This window comes from Styela clava, chromosome 7 (genome assembly GCF_964204865.1).
Source record: "Styela clava chromosome 7, kaStyClav1.hap1.2, whole genome shotgun sequence".
In the NCBI taxonomy this organism is placed as follows: domain Eukaryota; kingdom Metazoa; phylum Chordata; class Ascidiacea; order Stolidobranchia; family Styelidae; genus Styela; species Styela clava.
In genome coordinates this window covers 173,579-189,855 of record NC_135256.1, presented here as the reverse complement: position 1 = coordinate 189,855, position 16,277 = coordinate 173,579, and the positions used below count along the sequence as shown (strand labels likewise).

General features: G+C 38.3%; 1 protein-coding gene across 2 annotated transcripts in view; it reads left to right on the top strand.

Annotated features, from left to right (window-relative positions):
- LOC120327482 (thrombospondin type-1 domain-containing protein 7A-like) overlaps positions 1 to 15,196 on the top strand; it is a 33,123-nt gene extending 17,927 nt beyond the window's left edge. Inside the window, exons 16-34 of one of the 2 annotated variants that reach the window (XM_039393782.2) lie at positions 156 to 288; positions 1,093 to 1,273; positions 1,998 to 2,234; positions 2,948 to 3,115; positions 3,713 to 3,806; positions 4,178 to 4,210; positions 5,490 to 5,599; positions 5,971 to 6,082; positions 6,713 to 6,997; positions 7,394 to 7,478; positions 8,258 to 8,377; positions 8,755 to 8,905; positions 9,393 to 9,567; positions 9,923 to 10,014; positions 10,635 to 10,872; positions 11,758 to 11,855; positions 12,489 to 12,650; positions 13,020 to 13,205; positions 13,691 to 15,196. In XM_039393782.2, the coding sequence (XP_039249716.2) occupies positions 156 to 288; positions 1,093 to 1,273; positions 1,998 to 2,234; positions 2,948 to 3,115; positions 3,713 to 3,806; positions 4,178 to 4,210; positions 5,490 to 5,599; positions 5,971 to 6,082; positions 6,713 to 6,997; positions 7,394 to 7,478; positions 8,258 to 8,377; positions 8,755 to 8,905; positions 9,393 to 9,567; positions 9,923 to 10,014; positions 10,635 to 10,872; positions 11,758 to 11,855; positions 12,489 to 12,650; positions 13,020 to 13,205; positions 13,691 to 13,999 (2,969 nt within the window). In that variant the 3' untranslated portion in view covers positions 14,000 to 15,196. The remainder of the gene's footprint in view (positions 1 to 155; positions 289 to 1,092; positions 1,274 to 1,997; positions 2,235 to 2,947; positions 3,116 to 3,712; positions 3,807 to 4,177; positions 4,211 to 5,489; positions 5,600 to 5,970; positions 6,083 to 6,712; positions 6,998 to 7,393; positions 7,479 to 8,257; positions 8,378 to 8,754; positions 8,906 to 9,392; positions 9,568 to 9,922; positions 10,015 to 10,634; positions 10,873 to 11,757; positions 11,856 to 12,488; positions 12,651 to 13,019; positions 13,206 to 13,690) is intronic. The other variant, XM_039393783.2, reaches the window with a different exon arrangement.
- Positions 15,197 to 16,277: the final 1,081 nt, after the last annotated feature.

Sequence of the window (16,277 nt, the reverse complement as noted above, 5' to 3'; positions counted from 1 at the left end):
AAATTCCCTTCTTGAATTTCTCATCCCCACATTGAGTAAGTTACAAGTTTGATACTTATGAATTTTATAATTATAATTAAACCCTTAAGATTTTCAAAACAAAAGTTGGTAAAATCAGTTTGCAAAACATAATTATCTCTGTTCGAAATGTTCAGGCAGTCAAGGGCCAGTGTACCAAGAGCGACATCGAGTGGTTGTACAGCATCGTACAGGCAGAGGAACGCCATGTCCAATTGAAATGAAACAATCCAGACGTTGCTTGGAAACAGAGAAATGCATGCAGTTCAGGTAACCTACTTTTATGTTTCAAAACTAATGTTTTTGTAACTTAGTTTACTCGGTCGTTGGCGCATTGACCTAAGCTTACGAGACACGCTTCCGGAGACATCGTAAGACGCTTACGAGACATTATCCCTCAAGGGGTAATTATGGGGTTGTTGAATGGGGTGGTTCACGTAGTTGCTGGTCGGTTACGGCTTCCTTCGATACCAATTCTATGCATCTGAAATGAATAACTTGCTAACTAATCCCATATCTAACATGCAATGGTAACCGGATGAGGGGAATCGGGACGTCGTATGATAAAGTCGTCTCATCGACTTTCCTTAAGATAACTATAAAATATTTACCCTATTGGAATCGACCTCCTTTGACTAACCAGCGCGGCGTTGTGGCTCATCATGCTAAGCGTTAGGAATATGCTTGCCACCGCACCTCTGATTCCACTGCGGGGGTTCGCAGGTTCGAATCTCACGCAGGGATAGTTATGTGCGAGAAGATTGCTGAACTGCTCGCCGCCATAGGGTGGTTCACATAACCGCTGGTCAATTACGGCCTACTCCACCATCAAGTCCATGTTTCCGAAAACAAATAACAACTAATCTCATACCCGGCATGGAAGGGTAACCGGACGATAGGCCGTGGTTCGCCATATGGTTAAGTCGTAGTATCAGCTTGCCCCCAGCATTTGCAGCTGGGCTATCTCTCCACAGAGCGGCCTGTAATCTAGTATGTGCTTCTCTGAGCTGTATACTTTGAATGTAATTGACAAAAAGGTTTTTGAATCCTTTTTCTTTTTCTTTTGTATTAAAGGTGGCGAGTTGGTAAATGGTCTGAATGTGTCAAAATTGCTGGTGCATCATCAGTATATGGGGAAGCCAATGCGGAAGAAAAGGAGGTCAAATGTCAAGGTGCAATGACCCGTAAAATTCAATGCAAACAATATTCATCTTCTGGTGAAAGCATGTCTGTTGAACTGCGGCTTTGTCTTAAGGTTTGAATCAGTCTGTATTCTTTTTATAGTGGCCTACCTTTTAAAATGATTGTGAAAGTTCATCATTGCCAGAGATGTAGTAGCTGCATGAATTAAATTGTTTGCTTAATAGTTTTAAAATTATTAAAAGTCATCAAATGAAATGTTTTTTGCCATCAGGCATTGATTTATATCTAGGGAGTTACGTTCAAACAATATTTTACGCTATTGAATGTGAAATCTTAGAGGTTATTGAGAATCGTTCTAGACACCTTGGATATGAACATTGTTTGTTTTTAGATTTTTTTTCCCCATAAAGTTGTCATCAGGGCCCGAACTCACTTTAAGCTTGTTGACCTTGTATGCATTCATCCCTACTCGCCAATAATTCAATGCAGTATGCTCTCATGGTTTTCTTTTCGTGTTTACAAAAGGGTGGCAAATATTTTGTTATCAATGTTAAAACTATTCATTATTTATAAATATGTATTTGACCGATTATTGGTGCTGGTGTATACATCAGTTTCTGTATATTCAGATTCAATTTCATTTAAGTTAAAAAATAAAGTGTTGTGTCACACATAAAAAAACGTGGGGGTGCTTGAATTTTAGGGGGCTCATTACATTATATGCGGGTGTATGGGAATTCCTTGATTTCATGTAAAAACATTACTTTTATTTGAAATTCTCGTATATGACAACCGATCTGTACACAACAACCTAAACCATCTTCCGGTATTTTCAGTACGCCGATCGTTCAACCCCCGAAAGCAGCAAACACTGCCTCATTGAATGCAAAGCCGATAAAGCTTTTGCTAGATGGCGAGAGAAGGTTGGTTGCCAGGCCGATGCAAAAAAGCTTGAAACCATCGAGGAAATCTATGGAATGCAGATAAAGTCTTCTGACACCGGGTTAAAATACATTACAATGCAAAAGACTGCAAAACCAATTGGTCGCTGGTCATCGTGTAATATCACTAAGGTAGGTTAAACTTATATATAGTAATGCTTTGAGAAAACTCATGTTGAAAAATGTTTTCAGGGACTGGCTAATCACAAAGTTAATTTACCTAATTTCCTTAATATTCAATGTATTAATAAAGCACCAACTTTCACATAAATAGAGGGAATGTCATTCACAAAATATTGTTATTATCGAATGGCCCACCAAGATCAAAAACGATCATTCAACATATTTTATGGCAGTTGCATCAATATGTCATTGATATGCACAAGTCAGTTTATGCCTGCTTTGGCAGCAATATCTCGACAATTTGGCGCATTGTGCTGAGCTGTAGTTATATGCTCATGATCGCATTTTTGATTACCCTCGAGGATAATTATTTTTTGAGAAGATTGCTGGACTTCTCATCATCGCGGAATGGTTCACATAACCTGCTGTTGGGTTACGAATTTTTTCACCACAAAGTTCATGCACCTGAAACGAATAACTGGCTAACTGATCCCAAACTCGACATAAACTAGTAACATAACCAGAGGTCGTGGTCTGCCATATGATTAAGACATATTATTGTCTATTGCCCGGGATAATTTTGAAATTCCTGCTTAATGTTTACGTCACTGAGCTTCAGCCTGGTGTTTCACTGTTTGAATAGGTCCAGAGCTTTATTCACAATTTTTGTGGAGTTTTCACCCACCCCACACTGATCGAATAAAGCATCCTTGTTTTGCCAGGAAATGCCAAGCCGACTTCTTGCATCATTGGTTGGAAGATCAACACCACAGCCGTATTGTGGTCAAGGAGACCGCCAAAGGGCGCTTGCGTGTTACATTGAAGGTACCGATGTTATTGTCGACAATTCACATTGCCAATACACTGAATTCCAGAAAGAGAGCTGTGAGGTGCGTGTTTTGAATTGGTATGAAATCATGAATCAATGCTCTGTGTATAAGCAATACATAAATTGTGTTACCAATATGGAGGTAATTTTGTTCGCCTACTTTACCTCAAGTATGGACTGAAACCTATGGACAGGGGGTATATTCACTTGAATAACACAGAGAGTCCCCGAACTCGTAATAGAACTAAAATAAGGAAAATCGGAATAAAGTTATGCTTCAAGCCTAACCTGGTACACACACTACGGTAGTACCCCAAAACCGAATATAAATCCAAAGCCACATGTAGCCTCTGCCATACCAAAGTATTGAATGAAATCTGGAGACCAGCATGTCAGTGAATAAAATATAGGAGTAATTCTTCTGTGGATTAACTCAGAAGCCTATTATGATGTGCATAAAGTCTGTATAACATAAAATAATTGATAAAATAAACTGATTATATAGAATTGAGAGAGCAAACAAAATCTTAAGTAAGGTTCAAAGCATACAGAATCTAAATTTGAAGATTTTGCCACAAATAACTGGCACTTGTAACCTTCAAACTCAGGACAATTTGTCATACATCCCTCTTTTGTAAGATGTTTGTTATTTTCACAGATACCATGTCCGAAAGACTGTCAGTTATCACCCTGGGCGAGTTGGGGAGCCTGTGGAGACAGCACTGTTGGTAGAACAGACGTTGTGAACAGTGGTAAGATATGACATATTAAATTCTGTGTTTCATACAAAAGTACCTGCTTTTTTTATATAAATAATACAAAGTGATACATTTGGCAAAGTGTTTAAATTGAATTCTTCAAAGCTGACAACAAAACTGAGTTTTTTTTCTCAAGAGCTTTGATTGTGTAGAATTCATTAGCTTGTAGTGTTTTCTTATCATGAAAAGATAAAACTTGATAAATATTAGAATCTGATCCCACGATTATAACGTCTTATTGAATTTCCTCTCCATTAGACCAAGGGTTAGGTAAGGTTAGTAGCTTATGGCACACATTATCGAATCAGTTTCAATTTCTATCAAAACACAATCAATTTTATCAATTCTTGTATAACACAACATAGCAATTTGGCAAATACTTGGTCTTCAACACCTCGGTGAGTGCGGTTGAATATTAGCAATGTCAGATTCACTCTCCACGCTTTTTTATGGTGTCAGATTAAATATGTCGCATGTTATCACACTTAGTATTAAACTAGTGGTTCCCATCCGGTTTGTTAAATTCCTCCATTTGACTGTTTTGGAACTCCTCATTCCTCCCTGCCCAAAACTACTTTATTTTTTTAGTCTTCGCTAGTGCTACACACAGCCAGCACTCCGGTACAGTTTATTATGTGTTTAATATTTAGTATTATAGTAAGAAAAAAATAACTAAAAAAGTCTAGTAATAATACAGTGAATACAAAACAAAAATTTCATCACAAAACGATATAATTCCTTCCCAACAAGAAGTTACCACTCGATTGGGAAACATTGTGCTAGCTAGACAATTTGGACGTAACTGAAGTAATTGACTGATGTCCACAATCTGACTTGCCCAGTTGCTTTGGCACATCACATAGCAAATGATAGTGTAGTGCACAAAAACACTTTTTTGATGTTCTTTTTTTCTTTCTTGTGGTAGCACAGCAGCACTGTATGTATTTGTGGCTGCAAGTCTCGTATAGAGCAAATCCGGAACAAATAACTGGCTAACTAACCCCATACTCTACATAAACTGGTAACCGGACGAGAGGCCATGATTCGCCATATGTAAAGCCGTCTTATCGGATTTCCCTCCCCCGGGATAAATATTTAAATTCTATCTTATCACATTAGTAACTATAGCAACATGACAGTTTTTGTCAGGTGGGACAAACTACCCCTCCTCTGTGCTGATGGATCGATTTGTCTGGAAAGAGTTAACGTTGCTTTGCTATGATCTAAAACTGCTTTATTGCAAAATGTTCTTCAGTGAATTTGCTATTTGGAGGTTCCAGTAGGAATTATCCAGCGTATCCTAAATAGGGTGAATAGGTTGAAACAGGTAGTTTACTGTTTGCAGTAATGATTATTTTTTTAATGTGAATCAAGAAAGTTGGTTTCAGGTTTTGAATAAATTGGTTTGAATCTGAAAATATACCACTTGCATGAATATCCATTGGGAATGACCTTCAAAAAAGATTAAGCTTTTTTAGTGAGCTTGTTACAAACTATAAAGAGTTGAAGTTTTTTTTAAGTACAATTATAGTTTATACGATTCTGATAATAAATGGCATGTGAACTATTGCGTAGGGGTTCTGTGAGCCTCTGAAATGTGTCATTGGGGTTCCGCGCTACATAAAAGGTGCGGTAACATGAATTAGAAACGATGGCAATTTATTTTTATTTTCACAGTTGCTCGTCCGCCACCTTGTGGTGAGAACCTGCGTATGAGATACAGATTCTCGAAAAGTGAGTCGGAACATGGTGGAAGGAGATGCCCCGTGCTAGATAATTTAGGATTGGTGAGTGAATATATTGTGTATATGTCAAAATCTCAGAATTACGCATGCATAATTGAGACCTACAAACAGCTTATTTTTTATATGACAGCTTTCTTCATTTACCTTTATTTCATTCATAATTTCTTTACTTTTCCACTCCCAACAAGACCTGTACAAGTGGCCACTGCTAGGTAAATGCTACTATAGTTTGGGAAGAAGGGTATTTTTCTGGTCCTGCATTGAGTACCTAATTCACTGTGATTGTGAATTCTATGTTCTCAGTACTTTATGTGTCTGAAGGACCCATTACAATAAAAAAAGTCACATACAATTATATATCTTTCACGAGCAACCCATGTTAAACAATAAATTTCTTTATTCTTTTGCTACAGAAATATGACACAGAGCTTTGCCATACCGTTTGTGACTCTTACTACTGGATCCCACAATCCTGGGGAAAATGTGAGATTGATAGAAACGGAGCATTTTCGAACTGCGGAGAAGGTGAGAGTGGGAATGTGTTTGTATTTCTTTATTGGTACTCCCGTAGTGTGTGTACCAGTTTAGGGTTAGAGCATAATTTTATTCCAATTTTCCTTATTTTAGTTCTATTACGAGTTCGGGGGCTGTCTCTGTTAGCCAAGTGAATATACTCCCTGCCCGTAGGCTTCAGTCCCTTTAGACATCTCGATGTAAGATAGGCAAACAAAATTAGTTACCTCCATATTGGTACACAACCTCTTCTGGACAACCCAATTAATTATTCACATATTTTGATCCAAACATGGCTAAGCGCAAGAAGCAGGTATATTTTTAAAAGTCTGGAATCTCCCCAGTCAATTGTTTGATATCAGATTGTGAAATCATAACTGGCAAATAAAATTGAAAACAGCGAAAACTTACAATGCTTGAAAATTTGTCCGAATTAAATAAGTATCTGAGCTAAAAGTCAAATTGTTACATCACTGTTATGTTATTTCTGTTTGACCAAAAATGTCTGTTTGTTACAGATAAATTGTTTTTCATAGAAAAAAATTAGAAAGTCGTCCTTCATAGAAACATCTATTAGAAAATCACAAAGTAAAATTAAGCCATGGAAATATTGACAATATTAAATTGATTTCATATTTACAGGTTATCAGTATCGTGAAGTAAAATGCTATCAGACAGATTACGCCAGCGGCTTGCCCAACTTTGCTAATGTTATTGAAGATGTCAGGTCATGTGATCTAGAGAGCATGCCATATGGATCTCGTAGATGTAACGTACCATGTCCTGGAGAATGTGTGTATTCTAAGTGGTCATCGTGGGAGAATTGCATGTCAACGACTTCCGTGGTTGTCGAGTCAGAAGGTCAAAGTTGTTCTGGAAGTAGGAAGCGGACTCGAACTGTTTTGAGGAAAGTTGCCCCGGAAACTGGTAAGATCCTTTGAGAACTTTATTTTGACTGTGAGCTAAATTAACATGACATGCTTCTGGTTCAACAACAAGATGTATTACTTAATTGAATTAAAAGTCTATATATTGATTTGGTTTCTGCGACACCAACTACTTATCCTTCTTCTATGATTTTGCGCCGGTGGATCCGTATGCATATATTGCAAGGATGCTGTAGCAAGAGTAAAGATAATTATCCTAAGTGATTCAAGAGTCTTGCTGCACACTACTAACACAAATATATTTCTGTAACGTTTCTTGTGACCAAAGTCAGACTTCCTCAGTCATACATAGTTCAACTATAACAAGAAAAGCAGTTACATGCATATTTAAACGATCAGCATATTTAAACAACTTATATTGATTCGCTGTTTTTAGGTTTCCCGGATTCCCACTGTGATAACGTGAATGCAACAACACAAGTTGAACCGTGTGAAATCAACATCAATTGTTTTACATACAGGTGAGTTTGCGGGTTAATGTTCAGCGTTTTGTCATGTGTTAGGTTTCCTAAGGCACCAATATAAATTACAAGTGTCACTATGTATATAATATTCTAGTAGGGATGTATTTTTAGTGAACATTGGTATCTTGACTATTGATTAGATGGTTAAACTACCAAATCTTCGCTCATGAAAAATACAATTCTCCAACAATCAAGTTGCTAAAACTTGGCTAATATGTATTTAGATATTTGAACCTTGGGTGTCACTGCTTGATAGCCAACTTTGGTTCCCTGCGACTTCCCTTCCCCAGTGAAATGTGTATTCAATGTTATTCGTCTGAACATTACATGTTAAAATTTTTCATTGGATGGAAAAAATAAACTTATCTATGACTAGATGTAGGACATAAATTAATTAAGTGGTTTAACTACTTGCAAAGCTTTTCAGCTCTGACTCAATGTTTGGTGCAATGTGCTAATTGTTAGAGACATGCTTGCCATCTCACCTCTAATGAGTTCATTAGTTCGAATCCTGTTGAGGTTAATTATGAGCGAGAAGATTGCTAGACACTTCGCTGCCTTAAGATGATTTATATATCTGTCAGTCGGATATCGCTTCCTCCAGCATCAAATGCATGTATTCAAAACAATCTCGTTACCTGTTTTCAACCGGTATACGAACGAGACAGAGGCTATGGTTCTCCATATCTATAATTCATTTTAACAGCTTTTCTCTCTTGGAGGTTAAATATAAAAATCCTATTATCCTGTCCTATGCTGCATTTTTGTATTTACAGGTCCATGTGGACAGAGTGGGGGAATTGCATTCTACCACTAGGTGGCAGCTGTGGCAATGGAACAAGAGAACGAAGATCAAACTGCATCAGTAGTAACGGACTTCCGGTTCACATCAGCGAGTAAGCCGTAATTGAATAAGCTTAATTTAAGTGCTGGGCTTCAAAAATTCAGGAACAAGTGTTCTTTTGCATCAAACTTGCTAACAACAGGTTTCCTCGTTTTTATAAACCACATGAACTTGTTCGAACCCACTGAATCCGGAATCTATGGAATATGGGGGATAATGTCATAGTATAAAAACTTGACATCATATTACAAAAATATGCATTAATTACCATTGGCTGGTTCCTTTCTAAAATCAAAAGTTTCCTACATATCGTGTCATCTCGCCTGTTAAAGAAGTAAAGTAAAACTACTGAAATATTATTTGATAGACCAACAAGCCAGCTCTTCTTCTTATTCTATCGATTCATTCAAATCCTTTTCAATTCTCCAGGTGCGTGAAAGTGAACGTCTTGGTACCAGAACCTGAACGCGAACCATGTCGTGTAAAATGCTCGATAGATTGCGAAGTATCTGCTTGGTGTGCTTGGTCGAAATGTGGAAACCCTTGCGATGGAGCAGTGGAACAGCAGAGAACAAGAAAGGTTTGTAGTGTAGGATTATGTTCACCATCGAGTCAAGTCAAGTTCATATTTTTCAAATATTTTGCAAAAGATTAGGAAAAAAATGATATTTATATTACTGGGGAAAGGAAGACACAGGAAATCAAAACTGGTTATCGAGCAGCGACACCCAAAGATTTTTTTCAAAAAGATCTCAGAACTGAACAAAATGCTTTGATTTAGAAGGAATTACAATATTAGACGTCTGGATAATGACACGCCATCTATATTCATGATGATTTGTTTAGGTTTGTCGAAATACGTTTTTTTCTCCTTCGGTGGGAGAACGTTTCAAACTTACCTTTAGGGTTTATTTATAGGGAAAATGAATCAAAATAAAATTAATCTAATAGTTAGTTAGACAGTTATTTCTGTTAGTGTTTCTACCTGAAATGTTAGTAAAGTTTTTGATACCAATATAATTGTATGTGCATACACACCACATCACAGTCACCTTGTTGTTTCTCAGATTATAAGAGAACCATCCATGCTCGGTCGACCATGTCCCGTAACTATAGAAACGACTCCTTGTTCACCCAAACCTTGCCATCGATGGATTCTCGGAGATTGGTCTCAGTGTTCGGTGCCAGGAGGAAACTGCGGGACCGGACTGCAGTTTCGAGAAGTCAAATGCACTCAATATGGTGAGTAGATCTGAGTGATTGTTATTTAGAGTACCGATGTCAAGTGCATTTCCAGCGCTTAGAACAATGGGACAATTGTAGCTGAGCTACAGTTTAAGTTAAATGCACTCATCATGGTGCGTAGTTGATGAAGCGAGCGATTTCGTCGAAGATAAGTTATTCTTAGTTTCCAAACCCATGCAGGGTATTAAGAGTAGCGATGTCAAGTGCATTTCCAATGCTTAACACAATGGGGCAACCGCTGGGATAATTGTAGCCTGGTGTGGAAAATAACATGAAAACGATTGAGTGAGCTGTAGAAACGAAATGCTCAAATATTATGTTTTCGGTAGATAATCATTACCTCTATTTTCAGATGGCATCTTAGTAGCTGATTCTCTTTGTCAATCTCAACAAGGAAGCACTGATTTATGGTTTGCCGAGAATCAACTGCGCAAGGATTGCCAGGTAACTGTGGTAATATCAATACTCCGGCATAAATTCTTTTTGTCATTAATCTCTAATGCTATGAATATTTCTGGCCGTGTAAAATTCGCTGCCTCGGATTATTTTTTTCATCATATTGACTTGAAATGTTTCAAATCCCTTGTCAATTGTTATTTACTGACGTCTAAGTTCTATAGTTTCAGCAGCTTTGGCGTTCCAATGGTCGTTTGTAACTTTACTCAGAGATGAGTCTCTTACTTTCGACTGAGTGTGTGTTACTTTGCTCAGAGATGCTTCTTCATTTCTGAGCAAATATGCATACTGTACCACTAAACATCTCTATAGTCTTGGTAGCTCTTGGGATTTCCATGGTTGCCCATAATTTTACTCAGATATAGTCTTCTCCAATTCTAAATAAGTGCTTTGAGCCGAGTCTCTTGAAAAATAAAATTGTTGATTTTTAGCATTCTACTGGAAATATCATTGGAAGATAAAATTAAATTTTTTTTTCCGAATGCTGTGCTATGATCATTTAATCGCGAGAACAGCTCATTATGATGTTCATTGAAATTTTATGATTGGGGATTGCTCTGACATTTATGGACCTTGGCATTCTAATATATAAACCCTGCTTTTTTCAGATCACCTGTGCTGGCGAGTGTCACATGACACAATGGTCTCAGTGGAGTGAATGTCATCTACGGTGCCTTAATCTTACGACCGCAGTATCAGGGGTCACGGGAGGAGTTCAAACAAGGTCACGAGTCGGTTTTATTATCGGTCAAATAAGTGAGATCGAATGCCCTCCATACGAGATTGGAGAACAAAGTTGCACTCTTGAACTGGCCAAGTGTTTCATCTACGATTGGAAAACTACTGGTGAGTTGTTTTTTCATGAGATATTTTTCAGCCTTCACTTTGAAAATGGTCTCCTTAACAAATAGTTACTGATTTAGAAGAAGTCATTGTATTTATAAGTACAAGAATTTTTCTGGTTCAGCATTGCCTACCTAGGCCGGGGAAGGTTGTAGGTCCTGGTCGAGCCTCTGTTGTAACCTTCGATACCAGTAAAGTTAGATCTGGAGCAGATCTGAACCTGGCCTTCAAGGGCATAAACGTTACTGATAACAGTTGATGTGCAACTTGAAACTAGCCCTAAACAAGGATAGGATAGGATTAACATATTTACCCCGAGGGAGAGGAAAGCCGATAAGACGGTTTAACCATATGGCAAACCACAGCCTCTCGTCAGGTTACCATTCCAGTTAGTAATTTGTTTTTCGGAAGCATGGACTTTATGGCGGAAGATGCCGACCAGCGGTTACGTCAACCACCCTACGGCGGCAAGGAGTCCAGTAATTCTCTTGCACATAGCAATCCCGGCATGGGATTCGAACCTGCGAACCCACGCAGAGTAATCAGAGGTGCATATTCCTAATGTTAGCACAATGAGCCACACCACCGCGCCTGTGCAAACAAATATGCTCTGAAGCTCCGCTTTACTATATACTACTTTGGGGTGATTATTAATATTTGTTTTCTCAAGATTCTTTCTGATTTATCATTGTACACCCGATTCAATTTAACAAACCTAGTTTGAACGAACTCACTAACTTTTAGTCCACCATGCCCAGGTATGCTCCAAACTTCAGAAATTTAAAAAGTAATGATAGCAATTGCAACTTGAAACCATCCAAGTCATAACTGTCAGGTAAACAGTGAGACGGAATAGCATTCATAGTAACCTCAATCCAATATTTTCAGCCAAATTCCACAAAGGTAAGCGACCTGTCTGGTGCGAGAGAACAATTGACAAAAAGAATGTGTCGTCGGGATGTCATGAAAGACTGAAGCTTCAGGAGGTCGGTTACAGATTATAGATGAGATTCCACAATTTAATCCATAAACCTTGGTTGCTGTGGTTACCTCGCCCGTCATGCCAGAAATTGTTTTATGAGAATATCAGATCACGTAAACACACTTTGAAGGCTGACTTTGTTAGAATGATATGTTTCCCTTTTTCCTCAGTTTGATTTCGACTGCCTGGCTGGTTTATCGCGTCTCCCTTCACACTAAAGCTTTTAGCCTGTATGTACTTTCTGGCATGCAATAAATATTCTTTTTTGGGAACTCCTTCCCAGTTGAGAAGGCATGCTCTAGGCCAGTGGTTCCAAAGCTTTCCAATATCGTTACCCTAAATTGAATTACTATAAGCTTAATTACCCCTTTCATAAAATAAAATTGTCCGCGTGCAATTTATCAAAGTTGATACCAACAACAAGAACAAAAGAATTCATGAACACAAGAACAACCTCAGTAAAAGGGATAACACTGTTACTGTGATATCAAATCATAAATTGAAGAAGTTGCTAAAGTAGTGAACGAACGTCTGAATTACCATCTGAAAATATTAAATTACCCTATTGGGGGTAATCAGCCCCCGTTTGGAAACCACTACTCTAGTCTTTAATATATAAATGAATTAATTTCCACAGGAGTTGTACTGCAAACAAAACTGTGATGTAATTCCGAATTCATACTGCAGCAATGCAGGTGTTTGTAAATGCGACTCCGGGTACCAGCCAATCTCCCACACATCAGGAATTCTTCTCTCCTGCAACGAAACCCAACCAAATGATGATGCTCGCATTGTCAAGGTATGTTTGTTGGAATAATGCTTCTATATGTCATTGGATATTTTAAGATAGGATTGTCATATTTACCCAAGAGACATTTGGCTGCTCAGACCGATATCGGCTTTTCGTCCCATAAACAGTTTATCTAGGGTATGGGATTAGTTAACTATTTAACCAACAGTACTGAATCTCTGTGATGAGACCTTTCAACATGGCTCTTTTTTATTACTTTTTATATAAGCGTTTTACTGTGAACAAGGCTATGCACGAGCACATGCTAAGAATGGAACTGCTATATTTCAGGCCTGAAATCTTCTTGATTCAGATCTAACTATCCGGGGCGAGATGGCGAGCATGGGGATACTTATTATAATTTTTTTTTTTATTCAGATTGTAAAAGTCGAAGCAGAACGTCCTGATCAAAGAAGTACAGTTCGTGAGTCGCCTACTTCAGATGACATTCCGCTGGAGACAAGTTCACAAAGTATCAATTGTGAAACAACAAAAGATATTGTTATAAAACAATCAGGATTACTTGATTCGCTGGGAATGCTCACAGAAGATGGACAACTGAAGGTTTGGAGTTATTTTTACAAGTCTTTAAATTTTGAAGGGAGGAGACAGATCTTTCCATTTTTTCCCTGGCATGGCTAGGTTTTGTGCTCTCAACTAAGAGTGGAAACAACTTTAAACAATTATTCCTGTGATAAACTAAAAGTAGAAAATTACAGATGGAAGAGTCGCAAGTTTGGCCCAAAGCAAGGTCCAGAGCCTCAACTAATAGTTGAAAGAGTACTGATGTAAGAGTTGAAAGTTTGCTCAAAGCAAGAAGCATAAACCACTCTACAACAGCGGGAAGCCTAGCAAACTTTTCGCACTTATTTATCTACCACAGAATTCGAACTTGCGAACGTCTGCTGAATCTTTTTGAAATACATTTATTATCAGTAACCCCTCTTTTATTCAGTAAAATGGGAATCGAAACTTTGAACGGATATTCCCGAGATAAAGTATCTACTCAAGATTTCTTTCTAAATTTTGATCCAAATTGTTTTATACAGGCCTGGGTTTACGGAGTTCTTGCCGGACTTGTTATTTTATTCATATTTATTATCGCTCTCATCTACCTCATATGTGTGACCTGTTGTCGAAAGAAGCAACCGCCAAGTTACGGACTCTACTCTACACGCAATATTAAAAGTCGAAGCAGGAAACGACGTAATAATAGTAGCGGAAGTAACGTGGGGGTAGGAATGGTTCTGGGAATGGGGAGATTCCCTCCAGCGAACAGTCAAATGACGTCATCAAGCAGTAGAAGTGGATTTTATCAATCAGACCAATATGATGATGTTATATGGAAAGAAACGTGATGACGTAATCAGCATCGCCGGTGGAGCAATATCGAGAAGTGCAATATCAGGGATATACCTGGATCATACAATGTCAAGCTACGGGAGCTTATGGTTATCAGTGTGTTCATAAATACTGTGATAATACAAGGATAATTTCCCCCTAGAAATCGCTTCATCCTTATCAGTCGGTATTGTTAAGTTTGCAGACGGGAAACGTCTTGAAATCTTTCAGCAAAGGATGATATTTTTGGATTCAAGTTGACTTTGGTGCCCTTGCTGTGTTCATCAATTGTTGCAATATTTCTGTATACTAAGAGATTTTGGTATCCATCCCACAGTACTAGAAGGCTGATAAGACGGCTATCACTTACCGGTATCACTTATATAGTAAAATATGACTACATCTATCATCAGTACTACCAGTCCAAGGATTTACGATAGCTACTTAACTAGGTAATAGTTCCGGATACATGGACTTGCAATGGTAGGGAAAGCAGAACTGATCAGCCGGTACATGGACCGCCCTGGTGAAAATACCAGCAATCCACCCTCGGAGATTAAACTCAATAAGACTCGCTCTGTTATAGGTTGTGGTGGATAAATAATATTATAAACATCGGCGAACAATTTGTGTCCCAAGTGCTATCTAAGTAGAGAACATCGGATTCGTGTTTTAAGAGATGTACAAATAATAACAAATACCTAATTTAACTGGCTCATTAAACTAGGACGTTTAGTAATGCTCATATGATAAGGAACCACTAGTGGAGAGAATAAGGGAGTTTGGCCCAATGATTATCTGACTCTATGACATCGCAGATTACGGTCACTGGTTTAAATTTGATACCGATACCCAAGGACTTGCTCAGGGTGAAACTGAAAATCCCAAAATATAAAAGATCCTTACATAACAGTGGCTCCCTGTGCAAAGACTTTTGCGGGCCTAATCCGTTTAAATACATTGTATAAAAACAAGCCATCATTTTTCCAGACTTCTTATAAATGCTTGTGACAACGACTAATCAAAAAGCAAGCTGGGATAATTTTGAACTTTGACACCTGACGCATCAAGTGATATTTCGTTTTGACTTGATTCCTTTCTCCAGATCAGTTTATTTGCAAAACTATTCCTGCCTCTATTATATTTATACTTTTTATATTGCATGCCTAATGTATGGAGCATTTGTCATAAATTATAACACAAATCTCGATTTATTTGTTGGTTTCACTGGATTGAAACATAAAAATGGACGGTTATGTGGATAGACGGAGTTGGGATACGAATACATAGTTCAATCGGATGTGTGACAATAGAAAGGATAGGATAGGATTTACATATTTATCCTGGGGGAGTGGAAAGCCGATAGGACGGCTTATCCATATGGCGAACCACGGCCTCTCGTCCGGTTACTATTCCAAGTCGGGTATGGGATTAGTTATATTGTTTGTTTTCGGAGGCATGGACTTGGTGGTGGAGGAAGCCGTAACCGACCAGCGGTTACGTGAAACAATCAACGACGGCGAGGAGTCCAGCAATCCTCTCGCACATAACCATCCCTGCATGGGATTCGAACCTGCGAACCCACGCTGAGTAATTAGAGGTGCGGTGGCGAGCGTATGCCTAACGCTTAGCCCGTTGAGCCACATCACCGCGCAGTACCAAGCAATCTCTGCTTGCACAGAACCAAGCTGTTACTTTATTCAGAGCTTCCTAAACTCTGTTATTGGCGCTTTTTTACAAAAATTTGCGACATATTTTAAATGAGAAAATTGAACTGGAAAAATTTATATATATACAGACTGTACGCTACACCAATATCAACAATACTCCCATGACATCGCTGAATGAATATAAACCAAATCAAACCGTTTTTATTAGCTATCCATGCAAACGGGAGCAACAAAAATAAAGCAAAGTTTAAAATCTGTACATATTCATTCATGCCTTTGGCCAGAATGGACATGATAACGGCGAAATGACCATTAGGTCGATTTGTCAGCGGCTACCTAACTTTTATCAATGGTAATAGATAACAAATAAGACACGCGTTGTGAAATACAAACAATTAAACCAGTACCCAGTATTGAACACTACACTGATGTATAGGCTAGGATTTACATATTTATCCCGAGGAGAAGAAAGTCGATAAGACGGCTTAACCATATGGCGAACCACGGCCTCTCGTCCGGTTATCAGTCCATGTCAGGTATGGAATATACCGGTTATTTCTTTTCGGAAACATGGACACAATGGTGGAGAAAGCCGTAACCGACCAGCGGTTACGTGAACCACCCT